Here is a 25406-nt window from a genome sequence, read left to right on the forward strand (position 1 = left end):
GGTGAATGGATGGGTGGGTAGGCAGATGATAGATGGAAGATGGCTAGATGGGGGAATGAGTGAATGGATGGAGGATAGATGGATGAGTGGAGGATGGATACATAATAAATGGGTAAATGGATGGATGGAGGGTGGATGGACGGATGGACAGAGGATGGATGGTGGGTCGATGGGTAGATGAATGGATGAAAGGGTGGATTGATGGAGGATGAATAGATGATGAATGGGTGGATGGATGGATGGAGGGTGCACAGGTGGGTGGATGGATGGGTGGGTGGATGGATGGATGACAGAGGAGAGGTGGATGACTGGAGGGTTAGATGCATGGGCAAATAACAGTAGAGTTGGTATCAATCCTCTGCCCCGTTGCCCCTGTGAGGACAGGCTCTAGTTGTAAAGCCATGGACGCCGCTGCATTTCAAGAGCCACTTGCCACCTCCCACCCACCAGCATTTCTGATAATCAAATAATTCTATTTAAGTTCTTAGTGACAGAGAACTCCTGACATCCAAGGCAGCCCTCTCCCCATGGGAGTATTTTTCATTCTTTTGAACCAAAATATGCCTTGGCACATTTCCTTCCTGGCTGTCTGACTGGGATCCCAGAACGGAGGGCAGGAGGCAAGGAGGAGACGGGAATGAGGCTCAGGCTCACGTCCCCTGGGGGACCCGGCTCAACCTGAGGACCGACCCTGCGGCCCTGCTCCCCAGTCCCTTTTCTGTGCTCTGCAGACTCTCGAGGTGTGGACGGCTCTGGGTGGAGAGTGGGGATGGGCGGTGGGCACGGCTGCCTCTGTGGCACACCCCGCATCCTCCGGCTCCCCTGGGGGGGTGGGAGGGGAGAGCTCGGCGCCCCTCCAGGACTGGCCACAGGACCAGCCTGTGGTGGGGGAGGAACCAGATATCATGGCCCTCACGAAGTCTCCACCAGCCAGCCACCCCCGGAGTCACCGCGGACCTGAGCTGTGGGCCCTCGTCAGGGGGCTGACACCCCAACGCTCACTGCCCTGCAGTGACTCACTGGTGCGGGCGCCACTCGCCCGTCTGATCTCAGCCTCGCCTCGGTCCAGTCACACCCCCCCAGGTGCTCTCAGCCCTGCCGCCCGGCCCAGCCCGGGGTCAGGCCAGCTGGGGAAGCGAGAGGGGCCATGCCTCTGTGCTGTGGGGACCGAGGGTGGCCGGGGCAGGCGGTCAGCAGACCGGGTCGTGGTTCTGGCTCTGCCGGCCCCAGTTCTGAGCCTCAGTTTCCCCACGCGGGACCTGGGTGCAGTGGGTCTGCCTCTCAGAGTGGCTGTGAGGGTTGGCGGGCCAGGCGAGCTGCTGGATGTGAGACCTCTGGGCACGGAGCTGGGCTCAGCAAAGCCCCGCAGACGCTAGCCCGGTTCCCGCCTTCTCCGGTCACTCGCCCGCGAGCATTCTCTTGTGAGTCACGGCGACTAAGCCCAACCAGAGGAACAATGGGCTGGGCTGCACCTCCCCGGGTCCTGGCCAGCGCATGGGGCCAGGGGACCCGCTGGCCAGGGCACCACGCTGACCTTGTGCCCACCGGCCACCCTGGGAGCGTGCCCCTGCCACCGGCCAGGGCAGGCGATGTCTGGCTCTGCCTCTGGGGTCTCCCTGCTCTGACCGCCCAGGGCCGTCCGGTGGGGGTGGGGAGGGCGGCAGCCTCCGCATTTGGGGAGTAGAGAGGATTCCCTCTCGAGGTGATAAGTGGAACAGAGCGCTGGGCATAAACAAGGGGAAAACTGGAGAACCAGGAGGGAGGGAGGGAGGGGGAGGGAGGGGGGAGAGGGAGAAGAGGAAGGGAGGGGAGAGGAAGGGAGGGGGAGGGAGGGGGAGGGAGGGAAACAGAGATAGGGGCAGAGAGAGCCACAGAGGGAGAGGAGAGGAGACGGGGGCTGAGTGTGGGAGCAGGGAGGGATGGGGGGCCTGGGGAGGAAGAAGCAGAGAGCCTGGGCCAGCGGGGGGGCAGGGCAGGGGGGCTCAGTCCAAGAGATCCCTAAAGGAGAGGGCCAGAGGAGGGCCAGAGGGCTGGGCAGGCCAGGCCCTGGGCGAGGAGACAGGCCCGCAGGGATGGAGAGGCAGATGGAGGGGGGCTGGATGCCCGCGAGTGGCGGGGATGAGCTGCAGGAGCCCAGCCAGCAAGGGAGGCCAGCGGCCGCCAAGGTGCCCAAGGGCAAACGATGCCCAGTGCAGGCCGCGGGGGTCCCGCTAAGCCCCCGCGCTGGGCTGGAGGGCTTTCTCTCTAACATTTTTACTAGTCTGGGAAGGAGGGGGAGGGGGAGGGGAGGAGGCCGAGGGGGGAGAGGGGGGCTGGGGGAACAAAAGGGAAGCGGCTGCTAAGCATCCTGGAGGAGAGACCCACGGAGGCCGCGAGGCCGCACAGACGGGGACAGAGGGGCACCCGGTCCCCCGGGGGCAGCTAGCGGGGAGCCAGCCCCAGAGACCCCCGGGGCCGCAGGGCCAGGCTGGACAGGTCCCAGACTGGCAGACAGGAGAGCAGACGGGGAAGGGGGCGTCAGACAGAGAAAGCGACAGCTCAGATCCAGGCACAGGGACAGGGGACAAGGGAGCGAAGGAGGGGACAGAAGAGAGAAGGAAGAGAGGCAAGTGGAGAGGGGTCCCAGGCGAGGAGGAGTTGCAGGGGGAGGGCAGCAGACAGAGGCCGGCAGCCTTTGAAGAAGGAGCAGCTGCGTCCCCAGGGCCGGGGTCAGGCCAGGTCGCAGGCCAGCGGCATGAGTGGGTCTGCCCTTCTGAGGAGGCGTTCCAGCAAACGGGGCCTGGAGAACCTCGTGAGGTAGGTGCCCCCCAGCCCGGGCTGGGGCAGGGCGGGCAGGGCTGGGCGCCGTGGGCAGGGTGCGGGCTCCGCTCGCCAGCCCCCTCCTTCCCTGGCTGCGCACCCTCCGGGCCTCAGCAGGACCGTGCTCTCCCCAAAGGCCTCTTGGTGGCCCCGGGGTCTCTGCCCTGGCCTGCCACCCCCAGGGCCAGAGGTGCCCTCAGCCCGCTTCTGAGGCTCCCTGGGCTCCCGCTGGCCCCTGGGGACCACCCTGTCACCCTGCGCTCTACAGGCAATGAAGCCAGACTTTGCGGCCACACTCACCACCCGCCCCGTAGTGCACCAGCCCCATGTGGGAGGTGCCACAGGGCCGTGGTGAGCACTTGGGCCTCAGAGTCAGATTTTCCAGAGCAGGAATCCTGGCCCCTGCATCCTCGGGCTTCTGTCCAGGACCCTATCCTCTCTGGGCCTCAGTTTCCTCCTTTGTAAAGTAGTGGCGTGCTGGTACCTACCTCGAAGAGGAATCGAGAGAGCAGAGGCAAAGGCCAGAGTTGGGCTCAGAGCCACTGCTCCATACCGTGGGCTTCTCATGGCCTCACTCTGAGCCGCCTGCAATGCCCTTCCTCCTTCTCTACCCTTCCAGGCATCTAAGCTTTAGCTGAAATGCTGCCTCCTCCATGCAGCCTGCCTTGGCTTCTCCTTTGATGACATGGAGCATACTCCTGGAGGGAGAGACAGGCATCTCACCATTCATGGCCTCACCCAAGCCCTGACTCCGGAAGGAGGAGGGACAAGTGTGCAGGTCGACCGAGAGCAGCCCGGACACCTCCAGCTCTGGCCAGTCGGGTCCCTCAGACCCTGAGTGATGGCTCCCCCCTGGCCCCACCAGGGCATGGCTCAAGGGCCCCTGCTCCAGGGTCAGGACACACTCCCTTGCTGCCCCAGCCGCCCCCGCCGCCCCCGCCCACTCAAGGTGGACCCCTGCAAGCCAGCTCACTCCACACCTGCCCTTTTCTGGCCCTGCCAGGCCTGCCGCCGGCTGACCAGGGGGCCCTCATGCAGGACCATGCACCCCGGGCAGGCCTCCGCCTCCCTGTCCAGAAGGATGTGGCCTCTCAGGAGTCACTGCTGCTGTACCAATCCAGAAAGTTCTGTGGCCAGAGGACCAAGGGGTGCCTGGGGTCAATCCCTGAGGCTCACCAGTGCTGCTTAACAAATGGGGAAACTGAGGCCCAAGAGGGTAGCGTAGCATACACTGGGGATGACAGGAGCCCTGAGGTGGGCTGGGCACATGTCCCTTATCATGGGACACGTGGGTCACACACCTGTCCAGTGGTGACTTTGGCTGTTCTGAAACCCAGAGTCTAGCTGTTCCCCCGGGCAAGCAGGGGACACCCTGGAGGCATGGAGGGGACAGGGGACACGTTGGAGGCACAGAGGGGACAGGGGACACCCCGGAGGCACAGAGGGGCACAGAAGGTGTGGGGCCAGCTCAGCCGACAGTGGGGGCCAGGCTGGTGCTGGATCCCCGAGCCCCAGGAGGACCTGGGCCGAAGGCAGGTGGGCCGTGGAGGCCAGTGGGCCGGAGACAGAAGGAAGCGGCCTTTTGTGCTCCCTGTGAAGGCTCACTGGTGGGCGCGGGGTGGGGGCAGGAGAGAGCTTCTCCCAGAGAAGACCGTCGGGTGTCTGTGCGCTCCGGCGAGCCAATCACACGCCTCACACGGTGCTCCCACCGCACGCCCTCCAGGATGCTGGCCCAGGCACGGGCGGCGCTGCACACCCACACGTGCACCCAAGAGGCCTGGAGGCTGGCGGCACCCCTGTCACCCTTGCTGAGATCAGCATCACTCCTGCATCTCAGTGGTGACTCTCCAAGCCTGGGCAGAAAACCAGGCCCAGAGAGGCTGGTGACTCACCCCGGGCCACCCGGGGGTGGAGAGCCTGTCCCTCAAGCCCTGCGCTTCACCGAAATCCTCCGCCAAGGACCCTCTGGGTGCTGAGTGGGAAGCGGGGCACCAGAGGCGGTGGCCCTCGCGGTAACCAGCTCCGGGGAGACTGCAGGGAGCCACCCGGGTGGGTGTAAATTGAATCCAGCTTAAACAGATTAAAAACGGGCCGGGAGGGGGACTTGCGTCCATGCCCCACCCAGACCCCTGGCACCGTCCCTGTGGCCCTGCCTCAGCTGTCAAAGCTTCAGGGGGCGGGGCCATCCAGGGGCGGGGCCAGCTGGGGATCACTCCCTCCTCCTGCAACCCCTCCCCCCAGCCCAGCTCCGCCCCTTTGCAGGTGGCTCCCTCTTGTTGCCCCCCCCCATGATGGGTGATCTAAAGTTCTGCCCCGCCCACTTTGGGCCAGGCTAGCCTTCGTGATGAACAGGGGGCATCAAGGGGACTCTGGGCGCCCTCCCTTCCACAGGCCGCCTGGATTCTGTGCTGCCTGCCTGGGCTACCTGTCTTTGGGAGCCTGGCTTTGTGAGGCGGCGGCCTGGCTGGCACAGACCTAAGGGGCTGACTGCGTCACCTGCTGGCGTCCTTCCGGGCATTCAGGCTCCCAGCCTCCCAGGGGAGACCTCCCCACCTTGGGGAAGCCAGGCCTGGGAGGTCTCTGAGGACCCCTATGTGACCAGCAGGGCAAGGGATGGGGCTGGTAGCCTGCTGGGCTGGCCCAGGGAGGTGATGGGTGGGGGGAAGCCAAGCCTCCAAACCTGGGTCCAAAGGGGCGTGGCTGCCTCAGGCCCCCAGGGCCCCGGATGGGAGGGGGTTGCCCTTGCCCCAGCAGAGCCCTGGTGTCTGGCGGGTGGTGCTGCCCTAGACGAAGCGGTCTGTCGGCCAGAGCCGCCCCAGGAACCCCAGGGAGCTGGCATCGCGGGGGTGTGGGGGCTGAGCGGCCCAGCCCCCTGGGCAGGACATCGGGGCCGGAGCCCAGAGCACTGAGGTTCAGGCCGGGCTCCAGTCCATTGCTCGAACCAGAGCGGCACCGGGCGGCCAGGAGGCAGCAGCCCGAGTGCATCCGGCACCTGTGAGCTCGCCCCCCACACCCCTGCCACAGCATCAGGAGGGCCCCCGTGGCTCCTAGGCCCCGAGGGGTGGCTGCGGAGGGCACGCCTCCCAGGAGCGCCTTGTCTAGCTCAGACCGGCTCAGCACAGGTTGGTGGCCGGGGGCAGGTGGGAGCTGGGGCGGGAGCGGGTAGCTCTCGGTGGCCTCTGGGGGCAGGGAGCCCGTGGGATCTGGCAGTGGCCCTGGAAGGTGAGAGGGTGGCTGTGAGGGGCGCTGCCCACCCAGAAGGCAGAGGTCCGGACGTGGGCTTGAGACTGGGGGCCAAGGCTTCATGTGCCCGTGGGCTGCAAGGCTCTTCTAGAGTCTGTCCCTGCAGGGGTAGGGGATGAGGGGGTGACAAGAGAGAGGAGGTGACACAGGGAAGGAGGATGAGGAGGAGGGGGAGGGGGCCGGGGGCCTCCTGACGTGCAGGGATGGGGACAGACGGGGACAGGGACAGGGATGATGACAGGATGGGGACAGCACAGGACAGGGATGGGAGCTAGACAGTGACAGAACAGCCAGAACAAGACAGGGCAGGGACAGGATGGAGACAGGTGCAAGCGTAGGGGATGGACATGGAACAGAATGTGGGCAGGACAGGGATGGCGGGATGGGACAGAGGGGACAGTACAGGGACAGGATGGGTCAGGACAGGCATGGGAGGGGGACAGAGGGAGACAGGAGAAGATGGAACAGAGACAGGACAGAATAGGGACAGGACAGGACGGGACAAGGGGATGGAACGGGCACAGGGTGGAGGCCAAGAGAAGGGAGAGGCCGAATAAAAGCAAAGAGAGAAAGGATGACTGACCAGGAGATGGGGTGCTCTGGGCGGAGGCCTCCTGGGGGCTCATCAGCCCCTCCAATACTGTCCCCTCCCAAGTGTCCCCTCCTACATGTTCCTTCCCAAACTGTCCCCTCCCGTGTCCATTCCCATGCTGGCCCTTTCCAAGTGTCCCCTCCTGTGTGCCTCCTCCCACATTGTCTCTCCTGCTACCCTCCCCTGTGTCCCCCACACACAGTCTGCCCCACACTGTCCCCCCTATGCTGCCCCCAGAAGCAGCAGAGGGCAGGAGGCCCAGGGCCAGAAGTGCGGGAGCAGGTCTGGGGCGGCAAGTCTAGCTCCTACTCCTAGGTCACCGGGGAGGTGGCAGAGACCAGAAAGGAAGGAGGGAAGGCCAGTGAGGCCAAGAGAGGCGGGCAGGAGAGGGGAGGGGCTGTGGGTGGGGCCCGTGTCTCCCTGGAGTGGGGTGACATTCTCTCAACCCTCCGGGGTCCTGCCCCAGCCTGCCGGGCAGATGCCACTCATCAGCCTCAGTCTCCCCTCCTGTGACGGCCCCCAGCTCCCCGCAGTGTCCTCGGGGACAGAGACCAGGACGGTCTCCCCCGACTCAGCCAGCAGGCCACCCCAAGGCTGGCCCCGAGTGGATAAGCTTGGCAGCGGGGTCAAGGGCTACACAGCCCACAGCGGGTGCGGTCCCCGCTCCTCTCCCCCCTCCCCCACCGTGCCCCCGGCTGCTCACCCCAGGGCCTGGGGGTCAAGGAGCACCTTGGAGCAGGGGCTGGGGGGCAGACAGGGCACCGGGGCTCTGGGGGCAGAAATGGCCCTGGCGGCGTTCAGCAGAGGGTCCGGCTGCTCCGTGCACTTGGAGGCCTGGGGCCCTCCAGGGAGGGCAGAGCCGGGAGCCGACGGGCAGGCCGTGGGATGCCAGGCTGCGGAACCGTCTGGGGAGGGGGATAGCCAGGCTTTGAGACCCCGGCATGACAGCCATCTGGGCACAGACGGGGCCAAACTAGGCGTGGGGAAGAGCAGGGTGCCACCGGGCTGGGGGGAGGGGAGAGGGGCGGCAGAGGCGCAGCCGGTGCCAGCCTCCAGTCGCGTGTCATGGAATGTGCCAAGGCCCGGCCTCGGGAGCACTCCAAGCCCTGCGGCAGGCGGTCCCAGCCCGGCTCGGGAGTGACTGCCCCTGGAGGGCGTCCCGCGCACCAGGAGGAGCCGGGCCGGGACCGGAGGTGAGGCCGGGGCTGCCAGAAGCTGGGGGGGGGGGGGGCATGCGGTCACGGCCCAGGCCCGGAGGCCGCCTGAGCCATGCTTGAGGGCAGGGGTGGGCAGGGGCAACTCGCTGACGCAAAGGATGCGGGCGTCTCCGGGACACTTGGCCCAGACCCGGCAGCGCTGTGGTCAGTGACTCGGAGGCCAGAGTCGCAGCGAGCGGTGTGCTGGGCAGAGGGAGGGCGGCGAGCCCGGGGCTGGTGCGGGTCACAGCCATGCCAGCATCCCACAGGCAGGGCGAGCCGGGAAGAGGGGGAGGCCCTGACCTCTGACCCCGGGCCCAGAGGGGCAGGCCAGCCAGAGCAGACGGGGACAGAGATGCAGAAGAGTCGAGGGGCTGGGGCACGGAGGCTGGTCGTGGAGCACGTCACAGGAGGTAGGGCACCCAGTCAGAGGGAGGTGATGGCCAGCCAGAGGGACATCGAGCTTGGTTCTGGACCCCACTGTGGGGCAGAAGTGGACAGTCCCTGACCCAGACACTGGGAACCAAGGGAAACCAGGGACCGAAGGGCTTGGAGGCCCTGGGGCAGGACTCTGTGGAGCCAGGCTGCGAAGGGGAGGGTCCCCGGGACACGGACCCCCTCTCCCTGGAGCCATCCACCGGGCACCTGGGCAGCGGCAGCTCCCAGGACAGCAACCTCCCGGTCGGGCTGTTTAGGCAGATGCTGAGGGGCCACCCGACTGGCCCGCCTTGGGGACCAGGGGTGGGACGGGCTGCCCTGGGCTGGGGAGAAGGCTGCGGCAGGAAACCGAGAGCCGGGCACCGCTCGGGGCTGCCAAGGGAGTGGCGTGTCTGCCCCAGGTGCGCAGGCGGCTCAGTCCTCCTGGGCGGCGGCGGGCGATGTGGGGGCCAGGAGAGCAGCTTGGTGCCGGGTGTGGGAGCAGGTTTGGGAGGAGGGGAACCCACAGGGACAGCAGCTCCCTCCCTGAGGGGCACCCGAGTGGGGTGTGCTGGGACTGGGGGCTGCCCAGGAGGGGCGCAGCTCTGCGTCCGGACTGGGGAGGATGGGACCAGAAAGGAGAGCTGCCGCTTCCTCTCCGATGGGTCTCTGCCCACCATGTCCCCTGTCCTTCCAGGCCGGGCGTGGACACAAGACTTCCTACCGGCCAGTCCCTGATGGCTCGGAACAGGGGCCCTCACCTGTGGTCCCCAAGCCACACCTCAGGTCAAGTGCTGGCTTTCTTGGAGGCTCTGAGGTTCACAGGTGCAGGGACCTCACTGTCTGTGGGCCCCTGGCACCTGTTGGGATAGAGAGCTGGCTGAGGACGGGGGGTGGGGGAGAACTGGGGGGCCAGGCCACCGGGCCCGCGAGCAGGGTGCTGGGACACAAGCCTGCGGTGGCGGGGAGATTCTGGAGAAGGAAGCAGATGCCAGGCTGTGGCCGGGCGCCCAGCCCAGGAAGGGAGGCTGGGGACGGCGGTGGCAGTGGCTGTGGTCTCTTGCCTCCTCTTCCCAGGGGGAGACCTCTCACCCTAAATGGCCATCCCCGCTAAGTGAGGTGAGAACCAGGGGGCATTTTGAGGCCAGAGGTGGGGGCATCTCACGCTGAGCAGGGTCTGGAGCCCGTGCTTCTGAAGAGTCCCTGGTGACCTGAGCGCCGGGCAGAGGCAACCCTCCCCACTCTGCCCCGGGGGGGTGGCCGTGCAGGATGGGCAGAAAGGCAATTCCTTGGTTTTGGGGGCTCTGTGGGGCAGCTAGGGGCTTCCCCAAATGAGAGGCCCCCAGGGCCCACCCACTGTGGGACGATGAGGGAGTGTTGGACACAAAGGCCCAGTGAGGGCCTGCGGAGAAGGCGCTGTGATTAAGGAGGTGCTGGCCTCGGCCGCGGGAAGGCGATGCCCAGGCAGAAGGCGGTCCCGGCTAGGCTCTGGGGGTTGATGTGGATGAAAAGATCCCAGCAGACAAGTTGCTCTGCTCCCCCCACCACCAGGCAGGGCTCAGAGAGCCCGGAGCACCCCCTCCCCAGGCGGGGCTCAGAGAGCCCGGAGCCGCCCCCCCCACCCCAGGCGGGGCTCAGAGAGCCCGGAGCCCCCCCCCACCCCACCCCAGGTGGGGCTCAGAGAGCCCGGAGGCCCCCCCACCCCAGGAGGGGCTCAGAGAGCCCGGAGGCCCCCCCACCCCAGGAGGGGCTCAGAGAGCCCGGAGCCCCTAGCCAGTGGCTGGGAAGGAGCTGAGGTCCTGGGTGGGGCAGGGCCCCGGCCTTTCCTCTCAGGGGCCACCTCAGGATGCCCTGGCCTGGGGCCTCGGGCAGGTGAGGCAGGGCCAGCCTCCTCTGGCCATCTTGGGCTCGCGAACCATCGCCCCCAGCCCTCCCTACACCTCGGGCCTATCCCCTCAGCCTGTGCCTTTCAAGGATGCCATTCTCTCTGTGGCAGTGGGGGGTGGCCAGCTTTGGGCTGGTCGGTGTCCCTTCCTCTGGGGAGACTTCTTAGATGTGACTTGCCCACCAGGGCCAAGAGGGAGGTAGTGTGGGGGTGACCACAGGCCTGCCAGCAAGGGGGTCTGGGGCCACCAAGCTTCAGCTTGCTTTTGGGGGGCTCGGGTCTGCCAATGGTGCTAGCCGAGGGGAAGCAGGTGCTGGGGCCGCCTGGGAGGGGTCTGGGCTCATATGCTGCTGCACCCCTTTATACAGCTGGAGAGCTGAGGCGGTCCTGGGGTCTCACCCTGGGAAGGGGGTCAGAGAGACCAAAGCCACTGTCCTGCCCTGGTCCCAGCCCCTCTGCCTCTGGGGACTGGCTGTGTGGTCCCCTCCACTCAGCCTTCATCCGCATCGCCCCTGGGAGGTCAGCAGCAACCCCCTTGGGTTCCCTGCAGCTGCCTTCCCCTGAGCTCCTCCCTGCTCAGAGCCTCCCAGGGCCCCCAGAGTCCCTAGCCGCTCTGCGCTGGGTCCTAACAGCAGGCCCAGGCCTCTGGGCCCGGCCCTGTTAATGTTGCCCCTTCTGGGAGGGTCAGGAAGGGCTGAGCTTCTGCTCAGCTGTGGAGAGCTGTGTGAGGTGCTAGACTTGGGAGGGGGAGGAGGAGGAGAAGAGGGGGAGAAGGAGGAGGAGAGGAGGGGGTGAGAGGGGGAGGAGACCGGAAGGGGGGGAGGAGGAGGGAAGGGGGGAGGGGATGGAGGAGGAGATGGGGAGGAGGAGAGGGAGGTAGAAGTAAGGGGGCCCCAGGCCTTTGCCTGCGGCCCAAGCCTGTCTGTCCCCTGCTCACCTCAGACCCCGGCGCCCCACTGCTGTCTCCCTGAGCTGACTCGTCCCCCGTTAGCCTGGTCCTTCCTCACCTACAGTCCCTCCTGTCTCCCAGGGTCCCCACGCACCCCACACTGCGCACCCCAGCTCGACTTGGGGTCTCCCCTCAGGCCAGCCCCCCAGGGTGCAGGTCAGACAGAAGTTCCGGGGCTACTGTCCCTTCCTGGCCAGCAGCCCTGCCTCCGTCTAAATGCACCTTGCCTCCTCCACAGCTACCTGGGGCTCCTTCCAGGGTTCTGCTGCAGGCTGGCACAGGACCTCCCAGGGCTGCCCTGAGGGGCTCAGAAAGGTCCTGCCCATCTCCCGTGGCCACCCCTCCCCAGCCCCTGAGTGCTCTGGCTTTGCTCTCATACTCTCTCCCTGGCCCACGAACCCTGGTTCAACTTTCAGACCCAAGTTCAAGGTTATCTCCTGGGCTCCCCTGGGCAGCGGGACTGAGCTTGCCGGGGTAGGGGTGTCTACCTGGGGCAGTGACTTCGAGGAAGCCCGGCGGGGCGCAGACACGCCCGGAAAGGTGTTGCCAGAGGGGGGCACGGCCGGGAGGGTGGGCTGGACCCGTGCCAGGGCCGTGGGGCAGGGTGTGGGGGAGCCCAGTTCCCAGCAGCTGCAGCGCCGTGCGCACACCCCTGGCCCCGGGCAGCAGTGTGCCCCTCCCGCCGTCCACCTGCTGGTTTGGGGGCTCACCCCCTGCCACACCCCATCTGCCTCCCTGAAAGGAGGAGTGGCAGCCGGAGCCCTGGCAGTAGCGCACCCACAGACCCCTCCCCGCACTGCCTGGGACAGGCCCCCGTCGTGCATAACCAGCGAGGGGCACCCTCGGAGTTGTGGGGCATGGGGTTGCCCTCCCCTGAGCTCCCTGATGGGGCCCCGACCTCTGCCCTTGGGGTCTGCTCTCTGGGAGTTGGGGACTCTAGCTGTCCCACTGCCCCGGACATCAATGCTGAGAGGCCTCTCCTGGACTGGCTCCCTTCCACTGTCCCTTCACTCACAGTCTGGACGGTCACTTGAGGGACCAGTTGCCCTGCAAGTGTCCACCCCAGTCGACAGGGGAGGCAGGGCATGGAGGGGACCAGAGCCCTTGGTGGCAGTCTGCAATGGGGCTGACCAGTGCTGACCCCTCTCGGGCAGCTTCCGCCGGCCGTGTCCAGGACACCTGTGGCGGAGAGGGTCCCCTGCGGGCCTAAAGGCTGAACTCTTTTACCTGGCCCTGCCTGGCTGTCCCCCCTTGGCCCCTGCGCCCAAGCTCTCCCCATGAGCTCTCCCCACGACCTTTAGCCACCAGAGACAGGTGGGGTGGCCCAGAAGCTGCCTGCAGGGGGAGAGTCAAGCTGGGACCAAACCCACGCAGGCTGGGGAGGTAGGAGGGGGGGCAGCCAGGAGCGCTCAGAATCATATCATGGGACCCTGGTGGGGGACCGGGGGGCTGCAGAGGGAGGAGTGGGGGGACCAGTGCCCTGAGTCAGGCCGGTAGGCAGTAGACATGGTCAGCCGGGGCAGCCCCTGAGGTCAGGGACCCCCGCTCAGAACGGGGAGCTGAGGCGCCCCGGGCCGGCTGGGGTCTGTGCACACTGGTGCTCGTGGGCGGGGGTGAAGCCCCGCGGTGGAGCCTGAGGCTGGGGGTGCGGAGCCCCACTCGGCAGCCCCTGGGGCTCAGCCCCGGGCTGTGGAGCCTGAGCAGACACAGGAAACAGCCTAATTGCGTTTGCTAAGGAACACCAAATCCCTTACAGCTGCGCTCGGGCCGAGCCAGGGGCCACGGGCGGGGCGGCCATCGCCGGTGTCCTGACAGCTCCGTGGAGCCTGCCAAGGGGTCTGGGCTGCTGGCCGGGGAAGGGGGGCGCCTTTCCCAGGCCAGAGGCCCCCACCCCACCCCAGGAGAGCCGCCCCCTCTCAGTTCCCAGAACGGGGCCCAGCTGTGGAACAGTGAGGGGTGAGGTCACGGGAGGGGCCAGAGGGGCCAAATTACTCACATCCTGGGGCTGGCGGGAGGGGGGAGGTGAGAGGAAGGGCCCCTTGTCCTTGGGGCTGCTGGGGCTCCCGGCTCAGGGCTTTGGGGAGACAGCAGGAGACCCCCTAGCCTAGATCCCTTGTCCGCCCCCCAGGCTCCTGCCTGTGAGGGCTCCAAGGGCACACGCGGATGGCAGGTCGCAAAGGGTGGCCCTCGAAGGGGCTGGCTTGCAAGAAACATGTCTCAGGCTCCGTCCAGGGCCACTGTCGGGGCGATGGCAAGGACAGCAGAAAACAGGGTGCTGGGCGACCTGGCATTTGGGCCCCCATCTTATCCCCACTGTGAGTCTGTGTGGGCCGACCGACATGCGTTTGTGTGCACACGTGTGCATGCCTTGGGTGTCGGAGCCATGGATGGAGGGTGGGTGTGGGTGACATTGGCATTGGTGGGTGTCGAGCTGGTGGAGAACGTGCATCCCGTCCTCGTGCGTGCCTATGCGTGCAAGGGGGCCAGGCGATGCCTCGTGTGCTTGTGTGCCGGGCTCTGCTGAGCATGGGCCTGTGTCCTGGACACACCGCCAGGCGGGCGGACCCCAGGGAATCTGCTCGTGTCTCTGTGTGTGGGGTGACAGACACCTTGAGGGCTGTACACTCAGATCTCGGTAGGAGGGGGCTGGGGAGCAGGAACCGCGGCCCTGTTGGAGAGAGGCCCCCAGGGGAGCTCCCGAGACCAGGCCTGCGGCTCAGGGCAGGCTTCGGACCCCGACCCGCCTCCTGGGCCCGTACACACCCACTGGGCCCGAGCACAGACAGCCATGCACCAGCCCTCAGCCGAGCACGTGCATAGGTCTATGCCGCCGTGGACACTGGGCGAGGGGGACAAGATGGCCAGTCCCATCGGGAATGGCCAGGAATCCGTCCTGGGGCACCCGCAGGGTCTGCTCCATGAGAAGACGCACTCCACACCACAGCTGGGGGCCCCGCATGGAGCTTGCACCCTCCATTTGGAAGGGGGGGAAGGACCCTGGCCCCCGGGGCTCTACCTCCCCGGATAACATGGCCCTGCAGCTTCCAAGCCAAGGACCCGGGGCAGGATAGGAGCAGGTGCGGGGAAGGAAGGGCTCCCTGGACCCCTGGGGGTGAGAGCCAAGGGCACTTCTGAGGACCGAGGGTGGGCAGACCAGAGGTGCCGGTGGCCGAGTAGGTCTGGATTCCCAGGTGGCTGCAGTGGGGGGAACGGGCCGGGAGCCGGGGCTGCGGAGGGCCTGGCTTTTGTCTGGGAGCCTCTGGGAAGACCTGGGAGAGATTAGATCATGGCTGGCAGGGCTGCCGAGACCGTGGAGCCGGCCGGTCCGGCCAAGGGACGGAGGCCCAGAACAGCGGGCTGCGGGGTCAGGCGGCGGGCAGCGGCAGCAGGAATGGACAGAGACCCCAGGTTGGGGCAGTGAGCCCTGCACAGGCAGAGACCAGGACCCCCTCTCTCTGGGTCCAGCAGAACCAGGGGTGCAGGGGGATGGAGGCAGAGCCGTGTCAGCGACCCAGGCCGGCAGTGCCCCCCTGACACCGACAGTGTGAGACCTGCTGGGCCAGGCTGTGAGCCCCCCATTCCAGGCTGGCCTTGCGTAGCCCTCAGTGAGGGACCCGGAGAAGCTAGGGGGTCAGAGCACACTGAAGCAGGAAAGTCTCAGAGATGTGCTCTGCGGGGCCTCCGGGCCCTCACCTGTGAACCAACCCAGAGAGATCAGGTTGGGGCTGGAGGCAGCCTCCTCTCAGGGGCCCTTGGGGAGGCGGGAGGGAGTGCCCCAGCCGGGGTGGTCGGGCAGGGATGTGGTGCCTGGCAGGGTCTGCCCCGAATTGGCGAGGCCGATGCCACCTGATCCCAGCAGGGACACATGGCCCCGGCGTCTGGCACTTGCAGCAACCCCTTCCCATGGCCTCCAGGGCCACAGAGCCAGGCCCACCCTGTCCTAGCTCTGATTTGGTCAAGGGGGCCTGGTTGCTGGAGGGGATGGAGGGTCTCAGTCCTCAGACACCGGAGCCCCCTCCATCACCGGGAGGGCGGGAGCAGCGGGGTACAGGCTGAGGCTGACTGACTCTCGGTGTCCCCCAGGCTCACCACCCAGTGGAACGAGGAAGATGAGGAGGAGGCCGCCCGGGAGCGGCGCCGCCGGGCGAGGGACAGGGAGCTCCGGGCCCAGGACGAGGCAGGCGGCGCGTCCCCGGAGCTGCCGGAGCAGCAGAGCCTGTAAGCCGCCCCCCACCAGTCTACCTGGCCCCGCTCCCCTTCGGGCAGAGGGGGTGCTGCTGGGCAGGTCCTGGGCTAGGGCTCCCGGAGGGGAGAGGGAGACGGAGCTCAGCGAGAGAGCGGAGACGGCTTAGGGTGAGGGTCCCTTGGCCCTGGGCGCCCGTGGAGCCCGCTGGCCGGCCGACCGGATGGACTCACGTGCGGCCACCCCTCCCAGCCAGGCTCCCAGAGCGCTGACTCAGGCCCTGGCCCCTGCTTGGACCGACACTGACCCCAGCTGCATGGCCCTGGCCCCGGAGCCCCCCGCCCAAGCTCCCTGCTGCCGGTGACTCATGGAGGCCACGTCCAACTTGGCGGGCCGCAGGCCGGCTCGTTTCCTCCCTGGGCCCAGGAGGCCTCCGCGGCCGGGCTGGGCTGTTTTTACAATAATGCCCCCCTTCCTCCGGCCCCTGTTTTGTTCCATTTTCTCCGAGTCAGCAGCTCTGGGCGGGGTGGGGTGCTGCAGCGGTCATGGCCCCTCAGGCCAGGTCCTCGGTCTTGATAGCAGGGGCTGGGGGTTTGTGGGGAGCCCACCAGCACCAGACCCCAGTCCTGTCCTGGGGGGACGGGGTGCAGGGGCCCACCCTGCTGCCTGCAGAGGGAGTGGTCACCAGAGCCCTGGAGGCTCAGCAGAGGGGCCAGAGGGAGACACGTCACCCACACATGGGGACCCCAGGGTGACAGGAGAGGCACAGCCCAGCAGTCAGGGGGCCCTAGATGGGTGGGAGAGGCATAGCCTAGCTCTCAGGAGCCCTAGACTGATGGGGGAGTCATAGCCCAATTCTCAGGGGACCAAGACTGATGGGAGAGGCACAGCCCAGCTCTCAAGAGGTCCTAGACTCATGGAGAAGGCACAGCCCAGGTCTTAGCGGCTCTAGACTGATGGGAGAAGCAGTGCCTAGCTCTCTGGGAACCTTAGTCTCAAGAGGGAGATATAATCCCGTTCTTATGGGGCCTTAATAGGGTGAGACACAACGTTGGCCTTGGGCAACTCCAGACTATGGAAGAGACACAGCCCTACCCTCAGGGACTCTCTGACAATGGGGAGGCTCAGCCCGGCCATGGGGTGCTGCCTCTGGCAGACAGGGCCTCCCGTCCCTGGAGCCCAGGGTCTGAGGAAGGGAGGAGGTACGGACAGTGTGGACTGTGTGCCCCCGGCCCCTCCTGGCCTGGCCCAGCTCTAAGCACCCCGTGCTACTCTTTCAGCCTCCATCGGAAGCCCTCGGAGGCCCCTGAACTGGACGAGGACGAGGGTTTCAGCGACTGGTCCCAGAAGCCCGAGCAGCAGCAGCAGCACTGGGCGGCCGGGGAGACCTCCCACTGCAGGGAGCCCCCTCGGAGTGAGAGTCCGGAGGGGCAGCAGGAGGAGGACAGGCAAGTCGGGGTCAGAGCCTGGAGGCCAGGCTGCCAGCCCAGGGCTCTCTCCAAGCTCCCAGCCAGGGCCGGAGCAGAGCCCACCAGCCCAGCAAAGTGCCCCCGGGGCTGGGAGCAGGGGAAGGGAGGAAGAGAGCGAGACAGCGGCGGGGCGGCGGGCCGAGGGGCTGCGGGGAGGGGTGGGGAGGAAATCTCATTCCTGGGCTCCCCAGGGCCCCTGGGCCCCATCCAGACCAGCTGCGGCCCGGCCAGGGTGTTGCCACATGAGCACACATCTGCAGCCCACTTACGTAATGGAGGCTCTGCGCCCCTTCCTCCCTCGGGGCTGGCTCATCTCCATTCCCACGGAGGGGGCAGGCGCTTCCAGATGTGTGGGCCTGTGAGTCGGCCGGAGGGACAAGCTCTCCAGATGTGCAGACGTGTTTGCTGGCCTGAACAGGATGGGAGGGCCGGGGAGGCCCAGGGATGGGGGACTGCTCAGGAGCTTCACCGCCACCCCAGTGCTGGGGTCCTAGGCGCGCTGCAGGCAGGCTCAAGGCCCCCCACGGTGGGCAAGGTCCAAGTCCTACTCAGGAGCTGCCAGCCACGGGGATGCCACCTCAGTCTCCACCTTTAGCTAGGACCCCTCCAGTCTTCCAAGCACCTACCAGCAGACAACTGCACCCCAGAAGCCAGTTGCCTGGCTGGGGCCCTGGTCCTGGCCACCCTCGGTCACTGGCGCCCCTGCGTGCCTCATTTTCCCCCATCTGCCTTTGAGAGTCAGTGCACACCTCACTTCTGAGGTGGGTCTGGGGTCTGCAGTGATGGCCTGTCTGCAGCGGCTGCCTCCTCCTCCGGGCCGCCCCAGGCCACGACTCTTCCCAACAGCAGGGGGCACTTTGGCTCTTCCCTTGAACCCTCTGCTCCGTTCACAAGCAGGCCCCCTCCCCACCCCACACCTGCCTGGCCACGGGACCCGCAGCAGCTGAATGGGACCTCTGTGTGCCCGCCGCCGGCTCGTGCTGACCCACCTTGGGCGGTGGGTCTGGGTCTGGGCTGGCACCAACACCAAGGGGCGTGAAATCATGGAAAATTCTCGAATTTCCCATCTCACCGGCTTTAGTCCTGCTCAGATGCAGAGTCCTGCTGGCGGCCCACAGGCAGGGCCCATGCAGACAGCCCCTCTCCTCAAGGGTGGTGCCCTCCTAGCTGTGACCTCGCCCTTGCCCTGTGCTCTAGCTGATCGGCCCCCGAGCCACGCACAGACCCTGCCCCGCTCCCACACGAGACACTTCTTCCCCAGGCCCACCTGCCTCCGTCCTGGAGCAGGACCAGGACAGGCAGGGAACGAGGCCAGCAGGGTGGACACAGACAAGCCTGGCCCAGGGCCGGGGCCCATCCAGAGAGTCCGGAGACTGGGTCTAGCCTCCGAGTATGGGGAGAGAGAGGGCTGAGGCAGTGGGCACTGTTGGCAAAGGGGGTCGGGGTGGAGGGTTGGTTCTAAGGTCCTTGGGCCCATTTCCCCAGTGAGGCTGGGGGCCCAGGATTCCTTGGCACTCAATTGGTCTGACCGCTCCCATCTTTTGGATGGAGAAACTGAGATTTGGAAACCGGGAGGGACTTAAACCAGGCAATTGAAGGTTCCTCACTGGGATTGCCCCCCTCTGCCCCCACGCCCTCTTCAGGCCCCATCAGCCTGCCTGCGGGGGCCAGGATGGTGAGGAGCAAAGTCTGGCCAGAGTCAGCCTGGAGGAGCTGCATCTGAGCCCCCGCTCCGAGCCCCAGGAGGAGCCGGGAATGGAGGAGCCAGAGCCCAAGAGCCCAGAGGGGACTGTCCAGGGCAGCCCAGGGCCAGCAGAAGCGGAAGAGGCAGATGAGCAGGTGAGGGTGCCTCCCCTCGGGGCCTGGGCGTACTCCACCCCCTGGGCGGGGTCTGTGTCTCTCAGCGGGCTGCCCTCGAGGGAGATGCACCCTTACCCCCAGACCCTGGGCACCGGCATTCCCAGAGGGAGGAGGGGCTTGGTGACCCTGGGATCAAGTGACTCTCCTCTGGACTCATGAGTCCCCGCTGCAGAGAATTCGAGAACCAGAGCATGTCAGGGCTAGAAAGGGCCTGAGGCCCAGGGAGGGGAAGATGTTTGCTCCAACAAGTCCTGAATGGGGCAGGAGGGGTGCAAAGGGGGTGCTCATCATATAACCTCGGATGTTCCATCCCTAGCACCAGAAACGCCAGCAGCCCAGGACACCCAGCCCCCTGGTCTTGGAGGGCGCTACCGAACAGGGCTCGCCTCCCCTGAGCCCCAGCACCAAAGTAGGTCAATCACAACACCAACACCATGACGGCCGCGGAGAGGCGGCCACACGTCAGCCCCAGAAGTAGGAGCGCACGCTGCCCCTTCTCTGCTGTCCCCCAGCCTGGCGCTCAGCACATCCCTGAGAAACGGAGGGGCAGCTGGCTCGACTGGGGTGTGGGAGCCACCGGGGCGATGGGGAGGGGTCTCTGGCTGAGCCTCACGTCTCCACTTGCCTTCCACAGCTCATCGACAGAACGGAGTCCCTGAACCGCTCCATCAGGAAGAGGTAAGCCTGCTGCTCTCTAGGCTAAGACGTGGGGTCCCCAGCAGGGGGCGGAGAGCGCGTCCAGGGGGGCCAGAGACGCAGAGGCCTGGGGGAGCTCTGGTCGGGGCTGGCAGGTGAGGATCCACGTGAGGGAGCACGGGGCACGGCCCTCCTTCTCCTCTCCAGTAACAGCGTGAAGAAGTCGCAACCAGCCCTGCCCATCTCCAAGATTGATGAGCGCCTGGAGCAGTACACACAGGCCATTGAGGTATGCTGGCGCCTCCTTCTTCCGCTGGGGCCTCCTCTAGTCACACACCCGTTGTCCATCCCAGCCACACCCCTCCATCCAGCCACACCCCTCCACCCAGCCACACCCCTCCAGCCAGCCACACCCCTCCAGCCAGCCACACCCCTCCAGCCAGCCACACCCCTCCATCCAGCCAAGACCCCTCCAGCCAGAGTTCTTCCAACAAACGACACTCCTCCATTCACTGACCACCCCTCCGTCCAACCACCTTTCATTCAAACCTACACTGCTCTGTCGGACCAATGCCCGTCTCTCCAGCAACACCCCTCCATCCGGTCCGTGTCCCTCCAGCCCCGTGTCCTGAGCAGCCTGATAGCCCCAGATCTCTCTTACCCCACCACATCACCGGTGCTCCTCAGATCGAGAAGATATCTCACAAGCACACCGAATGGAGGGACATGCATTTTTTCTCAGAGTGCCCTGCTCTAGCCCCTTGCTGGGAAGGCACCCCTCTGGAAACACTAAGAAATAGAGGAAGTCGTGTATTGGAGACTGTCACGCTGGCCTCTCTGACATGTCCCCTGTGGCTCTGGGCTCTTTTTCCTCTGCAGACTGCTGGCCGGACCCCCAAGCTCACCCGCCAGCCCTCCATTGAGCTGCCCAGCATGGCCGTGGCAAGCACCAAGAGCCGGTGGGAGACAGGAGAGGTGCAGGCTCAATCCAGTGCCAAGGGCCCCTCTTGCAAGGTAACACCCATCCCGGGGTGAGGTGGAGTCCCCTTGGTGAGGCGCGTCTGAGACTGTCCAGGATGACATGTGGGCAGACGGAACACTGGGACGTCTGGGAGTGCTCAGCAGGCTGGCCCCCAGAGTGGGGGACCTGGTTGGCCCTGTGCAGACAGACGGCGCCTTCCCTTTCCCATCCCCTCCCCTGGGCTCCAGTAGAAGGGAGTGGGCGGCAGGCCTGGGCCATAGCTGGGCAAGGCTGGACAGCGGAGAGAGAGGGCCAGGGGCTGCGAGTGCCCCAGCCGAGGGTCTGCGCCTGTGACATGTCCTTCCTCTGCCTGCAGGACATCGTAGCTGGAGACATGAGCAAGAAAAGCCTCTGGGAGCAAAAAGGAGGCTCCAAGGCATCGTCGACAACTAAGGTAGGGTCTAAACGTGGCTGACGCGAGCAGGGCAGGTCCAGCAGTTGAAAGCAAAGAGGGGCTACCCTCAGTGTACCTGGGAGGGCTTCCCAGAGGTGGTACCGCCTCCCTTCCGCTGGTCTCAGCTTTGCTCTTGGTCTCCTTCCCCAGCAGAGCACCCCATCTGGAAAGAGGTACAAGTTTGTGGCCACCGGACATGGGAAGTACGAGAAGGTGCTCGTGGACGAGGGCTCAGTGCCCTAGGCTGCCCTTCTTGGTGAGTCCTGGGCAGTGGCCCGAGGGTGAGGCATCACGTGTGCGGAAGGTGCCCTTCAGGGAGTGTGGCGTCGCGGGCAGGGCCTGCTTTGTTACAGCCACAGAGGAGGCCTGTGGGGACCGGATGCCTGGCCTCGGAGCCCTTGGCTCTCTGTCCTTTCTGAGCTGGGGGCCAGTTGGGTGCCTACCACCCTCCCCGTCACCTGGGGAGGAAACAGGGTCCACTGCCGTGGTTAGACACACTTTATTAGTGGCCTGGCCCCCAGGATCCAAATACAGCGCCCATTATGCCCTGGGAGACACAGCTGGCCATCTACTGGCCGCCTCCTGCCCTCCTGAGCCCCGCTGCCAGGCATCTCCGTGTCCCTCTCCCTGCTGCCCCCGCCAGAGCCCTGGCCCCTGCCTGGAGTCAGTGGCGACTGCTGACTGGGGGGCCCCAAGGCTGCATGAGGCCTGGGGTCCCCTCTGCTGCCTCCCTGGCCCTGGGGACTGAGGAGCTGGGCCCTGCCCCTGTCTCCCACCAGCAAGCCCCCTCACGCCTTGCCCCCCAGGTGAGGGAATCAGAGGCAGGTAACAAAGGAGCAGAGCCTGGGGTCTGTCCCCCACACCTGCATGTGTCAGGAATGACAGTCAAACCGCTGATGGAGCCCCTGGTGCCCACTGACCACTGAATGGCCCTGGCCAGCCCTGCTCTGCACAACAAACATAGATCTGTCCCCCATCTTCCCCAAGGGGCGAGGGCCCGCAGAGCCCAGCCCCAGACCCTCCGCGCCCTGCCTGCCTGCAGCGCCTCCGGAGCCGGGGCACCTTCCTGCACCTCCTCGCCCGAGTCCCACCCGGGAGCCCGCTGCACCTCCTCACCCCGAGTTCTGAGCCGGGGGCCCCGCCGTGCACATCTACCGGCTGCCTCATCACAGAAGCGTGTGCCTTCCCTGTCGAACGGTTTTGCCCCGTTAGCCCCCATGATTATTCCACCAGATTATTCCAGCGCAGACCCCTTCTCCCCCAGTCCACCAGTCCACGCCATAGAAACCAGCCTCCTCTCCGACCCCACCTGCCTCTGCCATGCACCCCCCACAGTCCTCCTGCTGCCACTTGTCCCCCCGCACCTCCTCGCTGCCCAGTGTCTGGCCCGCCTCGGTGCCCTCTCCAGTGCCCTTCCCAGATGGACCCCCGGTCCCCTCTTCTGTCCACACCATCGTCCTGGGCCCTGGTGCTGCCTTGACTGGTCACGGGAGCCTCCAGCCAGCTGCCGTCCGGTTGAAGTTCTTGGTCTTGGGGTTTAGGTCCAGGACAGAATGGGCCGCGGGAGGGGGCCGGGCAGCAGCCTCCTGCAGCTTCCGGGCGTTGAATCGTGGCCGGCACAGGAAGGGCAGGCGGCCCAGGCCGGCCAGGGTGCAAGCCCCGTCCCTGGGCCCAGCCGGGCTGCCTTGGGACTTGGTCACTGACATGCGATACAGCACCGCGTCCCACATCCTGGAGGCCCGGGAGGCTGGGGGCCGGGACGGCGGGATGGGGGGGACTGTCGCCTCCTGCTCCCCACGCTCTGGGCTCTGCTCGTGCCCCAGGAGTGGGGACACTTCTGTCTCCTCCGTCAGCTGCTTCTTGAGGCGCGTCCAGCCGCTGAGCCTGGGCTTGGGGGCAACTTTGGGGACGGGACGCGGGTGCGGGCCTGATAGCGGGGTGGGAGACGAGGCCCCCCGGGGACTGGACACCGGCTCAGGCTCAGCGGCAGGGCCAGCCACAGGGGGCTCCTCCGCGCGCTCCGCTGCCGCCAGCCTGGAAGGCAAGGCTCTTGGCGAGCAGGAGGTGGGGGTCATGGGCGCCACAAGCTGGGTGCTGGCCTCTCTGGGCACCAGGGCCTCAGGGCCAGAGGACGGCCCGGACACAGAGGGTGCCTCAGGGCAAGGACTGGCAGCCTGGACCTCGGTGGGCAGCGGGCGTATGTGGGCCACGGGGATGGGGGGCTGGGCCCCAGGAGGGCACGGCACTGTGTGCTGGTGCTGCCTGCCAGGCCCCCAATCTGAGACCTGGCCGGGCTCTGGGGTCCTGGCCTGCGGGGACGGCACGAGCCGGATGTGCACCTGGCTGACGTGGGTGGCCCGTGCTGCAGGGGCCGAGACCTGCGTGAAGCCCCCGGGGGACCGGGCGGGGCCTAGGGCCGGGGTCCTGAGCTGGAGCCCCGTGGCCTTGAAGTGAGTGGCCAGGCTCCGGCACTGGGTGACGCTGAAGGGGAAAGTGGACCTCTGCAGAGGTGACACCACGTGCTGGATGACGGAGGGGTGAGGGGAGCGGGGCAGGGCGGGCACGTGGCGTGGGCCCTCTGCAGGGCCAGGGGCCGTGGGCTCCTGGTCATGGCTGGCCTCACTCACGGGGGACAGGGAGGTGCGGAAAGGCCCCGGTGGCACGGGGGGCCCGCCCCCGGTCATCCTCTTCCTGGCGGCCTTCCTCAGAAGTTTCTGCAGGCGGAGGTTGTCTTTGCCTGGCTTGGGCAGCAGGGGTGGCGGGGGCCCCGTGGGCCCCTGGGGGCACAGGCCGGCCACGATGAGCATTGTTGCACCCTGGGGTGGAGGGGGACAGCCGTCAGGCCAGCCATCACTGCCAGTGCCCCCCCACCCCACAACTGCATGGGGAGGGAGGAGCTCCTGAGGCCCAGAGGGGTCACGGCCTGACCTTGACCATCAGCAGCTCTGCTTCCCAAGAGCCCAGCACCCACCAGGTGCATCCCTAGCAAGTCTGTCTGCGTCAGCAGCTCTGTGAGGAGACTCCGCCTGCCGCCAGCTTAGAGAGGAGCCCACAGACGCCCCGGCGGCTCGGCGGGTGATGGACGAGGGCGCCGCCCGGGGGCACAGCCTAGGTCGTGAGACCCGCGGGCGGCCTCCAAGGGGGAGGCACGTGCTGGGCCGGCCGCCCGCCAGGGCAGGAAGAGCGCCTGCCCGCAGACGTGTGAGGGGCGCCACACCGTCGCCAGTCTGACCACAGGCTCGTCCACTGTGAGCCAGTGGTGAGGGTGCGGCCAGAGGCTCGGGAAAGCTGAGGCTGCATCCTCAGAGGCTGATTGGCCGGGAGGTGGGAGCAATTTTCGCTGAGCTGCGCTAAATGGGATATTCCCGCAGACATCCTGGCTGGGGGGTCCTGGCCAAGCCGCCCGCCCTGGTCTCTGGGCGCCACGTGCTCGGGAGGACGTTGACAAATGGCCTCTGGGCCGAGCCGGAGGCCGGCGGGTCTGTGGGAGGAAGCAGGCCTGGAGCGGGCTGTCAGGAAGGAGCGGGTCTGCCTGGGGAGGGGCCTCAGGGGTCGGCCCAGGGCCCACGCTCAGCTCTGCCTGCATTGGGGGCCAGGACCCCAGGGGCCGGGGGAGCTCTGGGGCTGCCCGGCCAGCGGGAGAGGGGGCGACGGCACAGCTCTTCACCTTGAATCCCAAGCGGGCCTGCGGCCGGGGGCCCAGTGTCGGGAAGCCGGCTTCCAAGGGGTTCCAGTGGCTGGAGCAGGGTGGCTACTCCTGGGGGAGGGGGTGCTGGAGGTAGGGCTGGAGGGTGGAGGGCAGGGGTAGCCCCTCCCAGGGCCGAAGTCTGACCCTTCCCCCCGTGCCTGTGTTTCAGCCTCCCCGAGACCGCAGGCAGCTTGCGCAGCTACCTTCGGCCTCGAAGGGACGAGTCCAGCCGGATGCCCACCCGGCCCTGCCATGGGACCGCTGCCACTGCCCGGCTGGTCTGCCCGCGCCCAGCCAGCACCCACCACGGTTGCCACCTCGCTGCTCCTCGCCCCCCGACCCCCACTCTACCTCGCACAGCCGGGGCAGGGAAGGGGCTCTCGCTGGCAATTGACCACGGGGGCCATCCCCGCAGAGACCAAGAGTCCCCAAGGAAGGCCCAGCCTGGGCAGAGAGAGGACACGTGCCGGGAGACCTCCAGGTCAAGTGACACCAGCGCCTGCACCGCATTCTCAGGCCCTGCCCCCTCCCTGCCCCCGGCTTGCAGCCTCATCCTCCGTGTGAAATAAAGCTCCTCATGCATTCCAAGTGCTGGCTCTGTGTCCATAACTGGGGGAGCGACAAAGGGGAGGGAAGGAGAGGGAAGTCCTCCCCCGGGAGCGTGGTGGGGTCCAGGCCTCTGGCCTCCAGAATCAGATACTCTATCCCGTCCCATGGCCTTCCACAGGATTAGAGTCAGAGATCTGAGTGTGCGGTGGCTTACGTTGGGGTGCACATGATGGGTGGGGTCTAGTCTTCCTCTTCCAGAACATCTACAATGCTTCCCTCCTTGACTGGCATGATGAAATTTCACTGCAAGTGAAACAGTGTGCATTTCTGGTCTGTGCCCCTAGACTGTGAGCTCTCTGAAAACAAGACCCACCTTGGGGTCATCCTCCATCCCAGCACCTGGCAGGTGCTCAGTGAAGATTCGGTGGGTGGAAAGATGTGGATGGTGGGTGGATGGATGGATGGATGGATGGGTGGGTGGATGGATGGATGGATGGATGGGTGGATGGATGGATGGATGGATGG

The 25406-nt window shown here is 66.5% G+C and overlaps 1 protein-coding gene across 4 annotated transcripts in view; it reads left to right on the plus strand.

Moving 5' to 3' along the window:
- Nucleotides 1-24920, plus strand: part of LSP1 (lymphocyte specific protein 1) — a 33727-nt gene extending 8807 nt beyond the window's left edge. The window contains exons 1-11 of one of the 4 annotated variants that reach the window (XM_029956141.1): nucleotides 2325-2796; nucleotides 15165-15299; nucleotides 16545-16712; nucleotides 18377-18572; nucleotides 18910-19002; nucleotides 19228-19271; nucleotides 19437-19518; nucleotides 20109-20243; nucleotides 20567-20644; nucleotides 20795-20900; nucleotides 24502-24920. In XM_029956141.1, the coding sequence (XP_029812001.1) occupies nucleotides 2735-2796; nucleotides 15165-15299; nucleotides 16545-16712; nucleotides 18377-18572; nucleotides 18910-19002; nucleotides 19228-19271; nucleotides 19437-19518; nucleotides 20109-20243; nucleotides 20567-20644; nucleotides 20795-20887 (1086 nt within the window). In that variant the 5' untranslated portion in view covers nucleotides 2325-2734 and the 3' untranslated portion in view covers nucleotides 20888-20900; nucleotides 24502-24920. Of the gene's footprint in view, nucleotides 1-2324; nucleotides 2797-7097; nucleotides 7286-15164; nucleotides 15300-16544; nucleotides 16713-18376; nucleotides 18573-18909; nucleotides 19003-19227; nucleotides 19272-19436; nucleotides 19519-20108; nucleotides 20244-20566; nucleotides 20645-20794; nucleotides 20901-24501 lie in introns of those variants that run through there. The other 3 variants (XM_029956138.1, XM_029956139.1, XM_029956140.1) reach the window with 3 other exon arrangements.
- The last annotated feature ends 486 nt before the right edge of the window (nucleotides 24921-25406 follow it).

Source organism: Suricata suricatta, chromosome 11 (genome assembly GCF_006229205.1).
Source record: "Suricata suricatta isolate VVHF042 chromosome 11, meerkat_22Aug2017_6uvM2_HiC, whole genome shotgun sequence".
NCBI lineage: Eukaryota > Metazoa > Chordata > Mammalia > Carnivora > Herpestidae > Suricata > Suricata suricatta.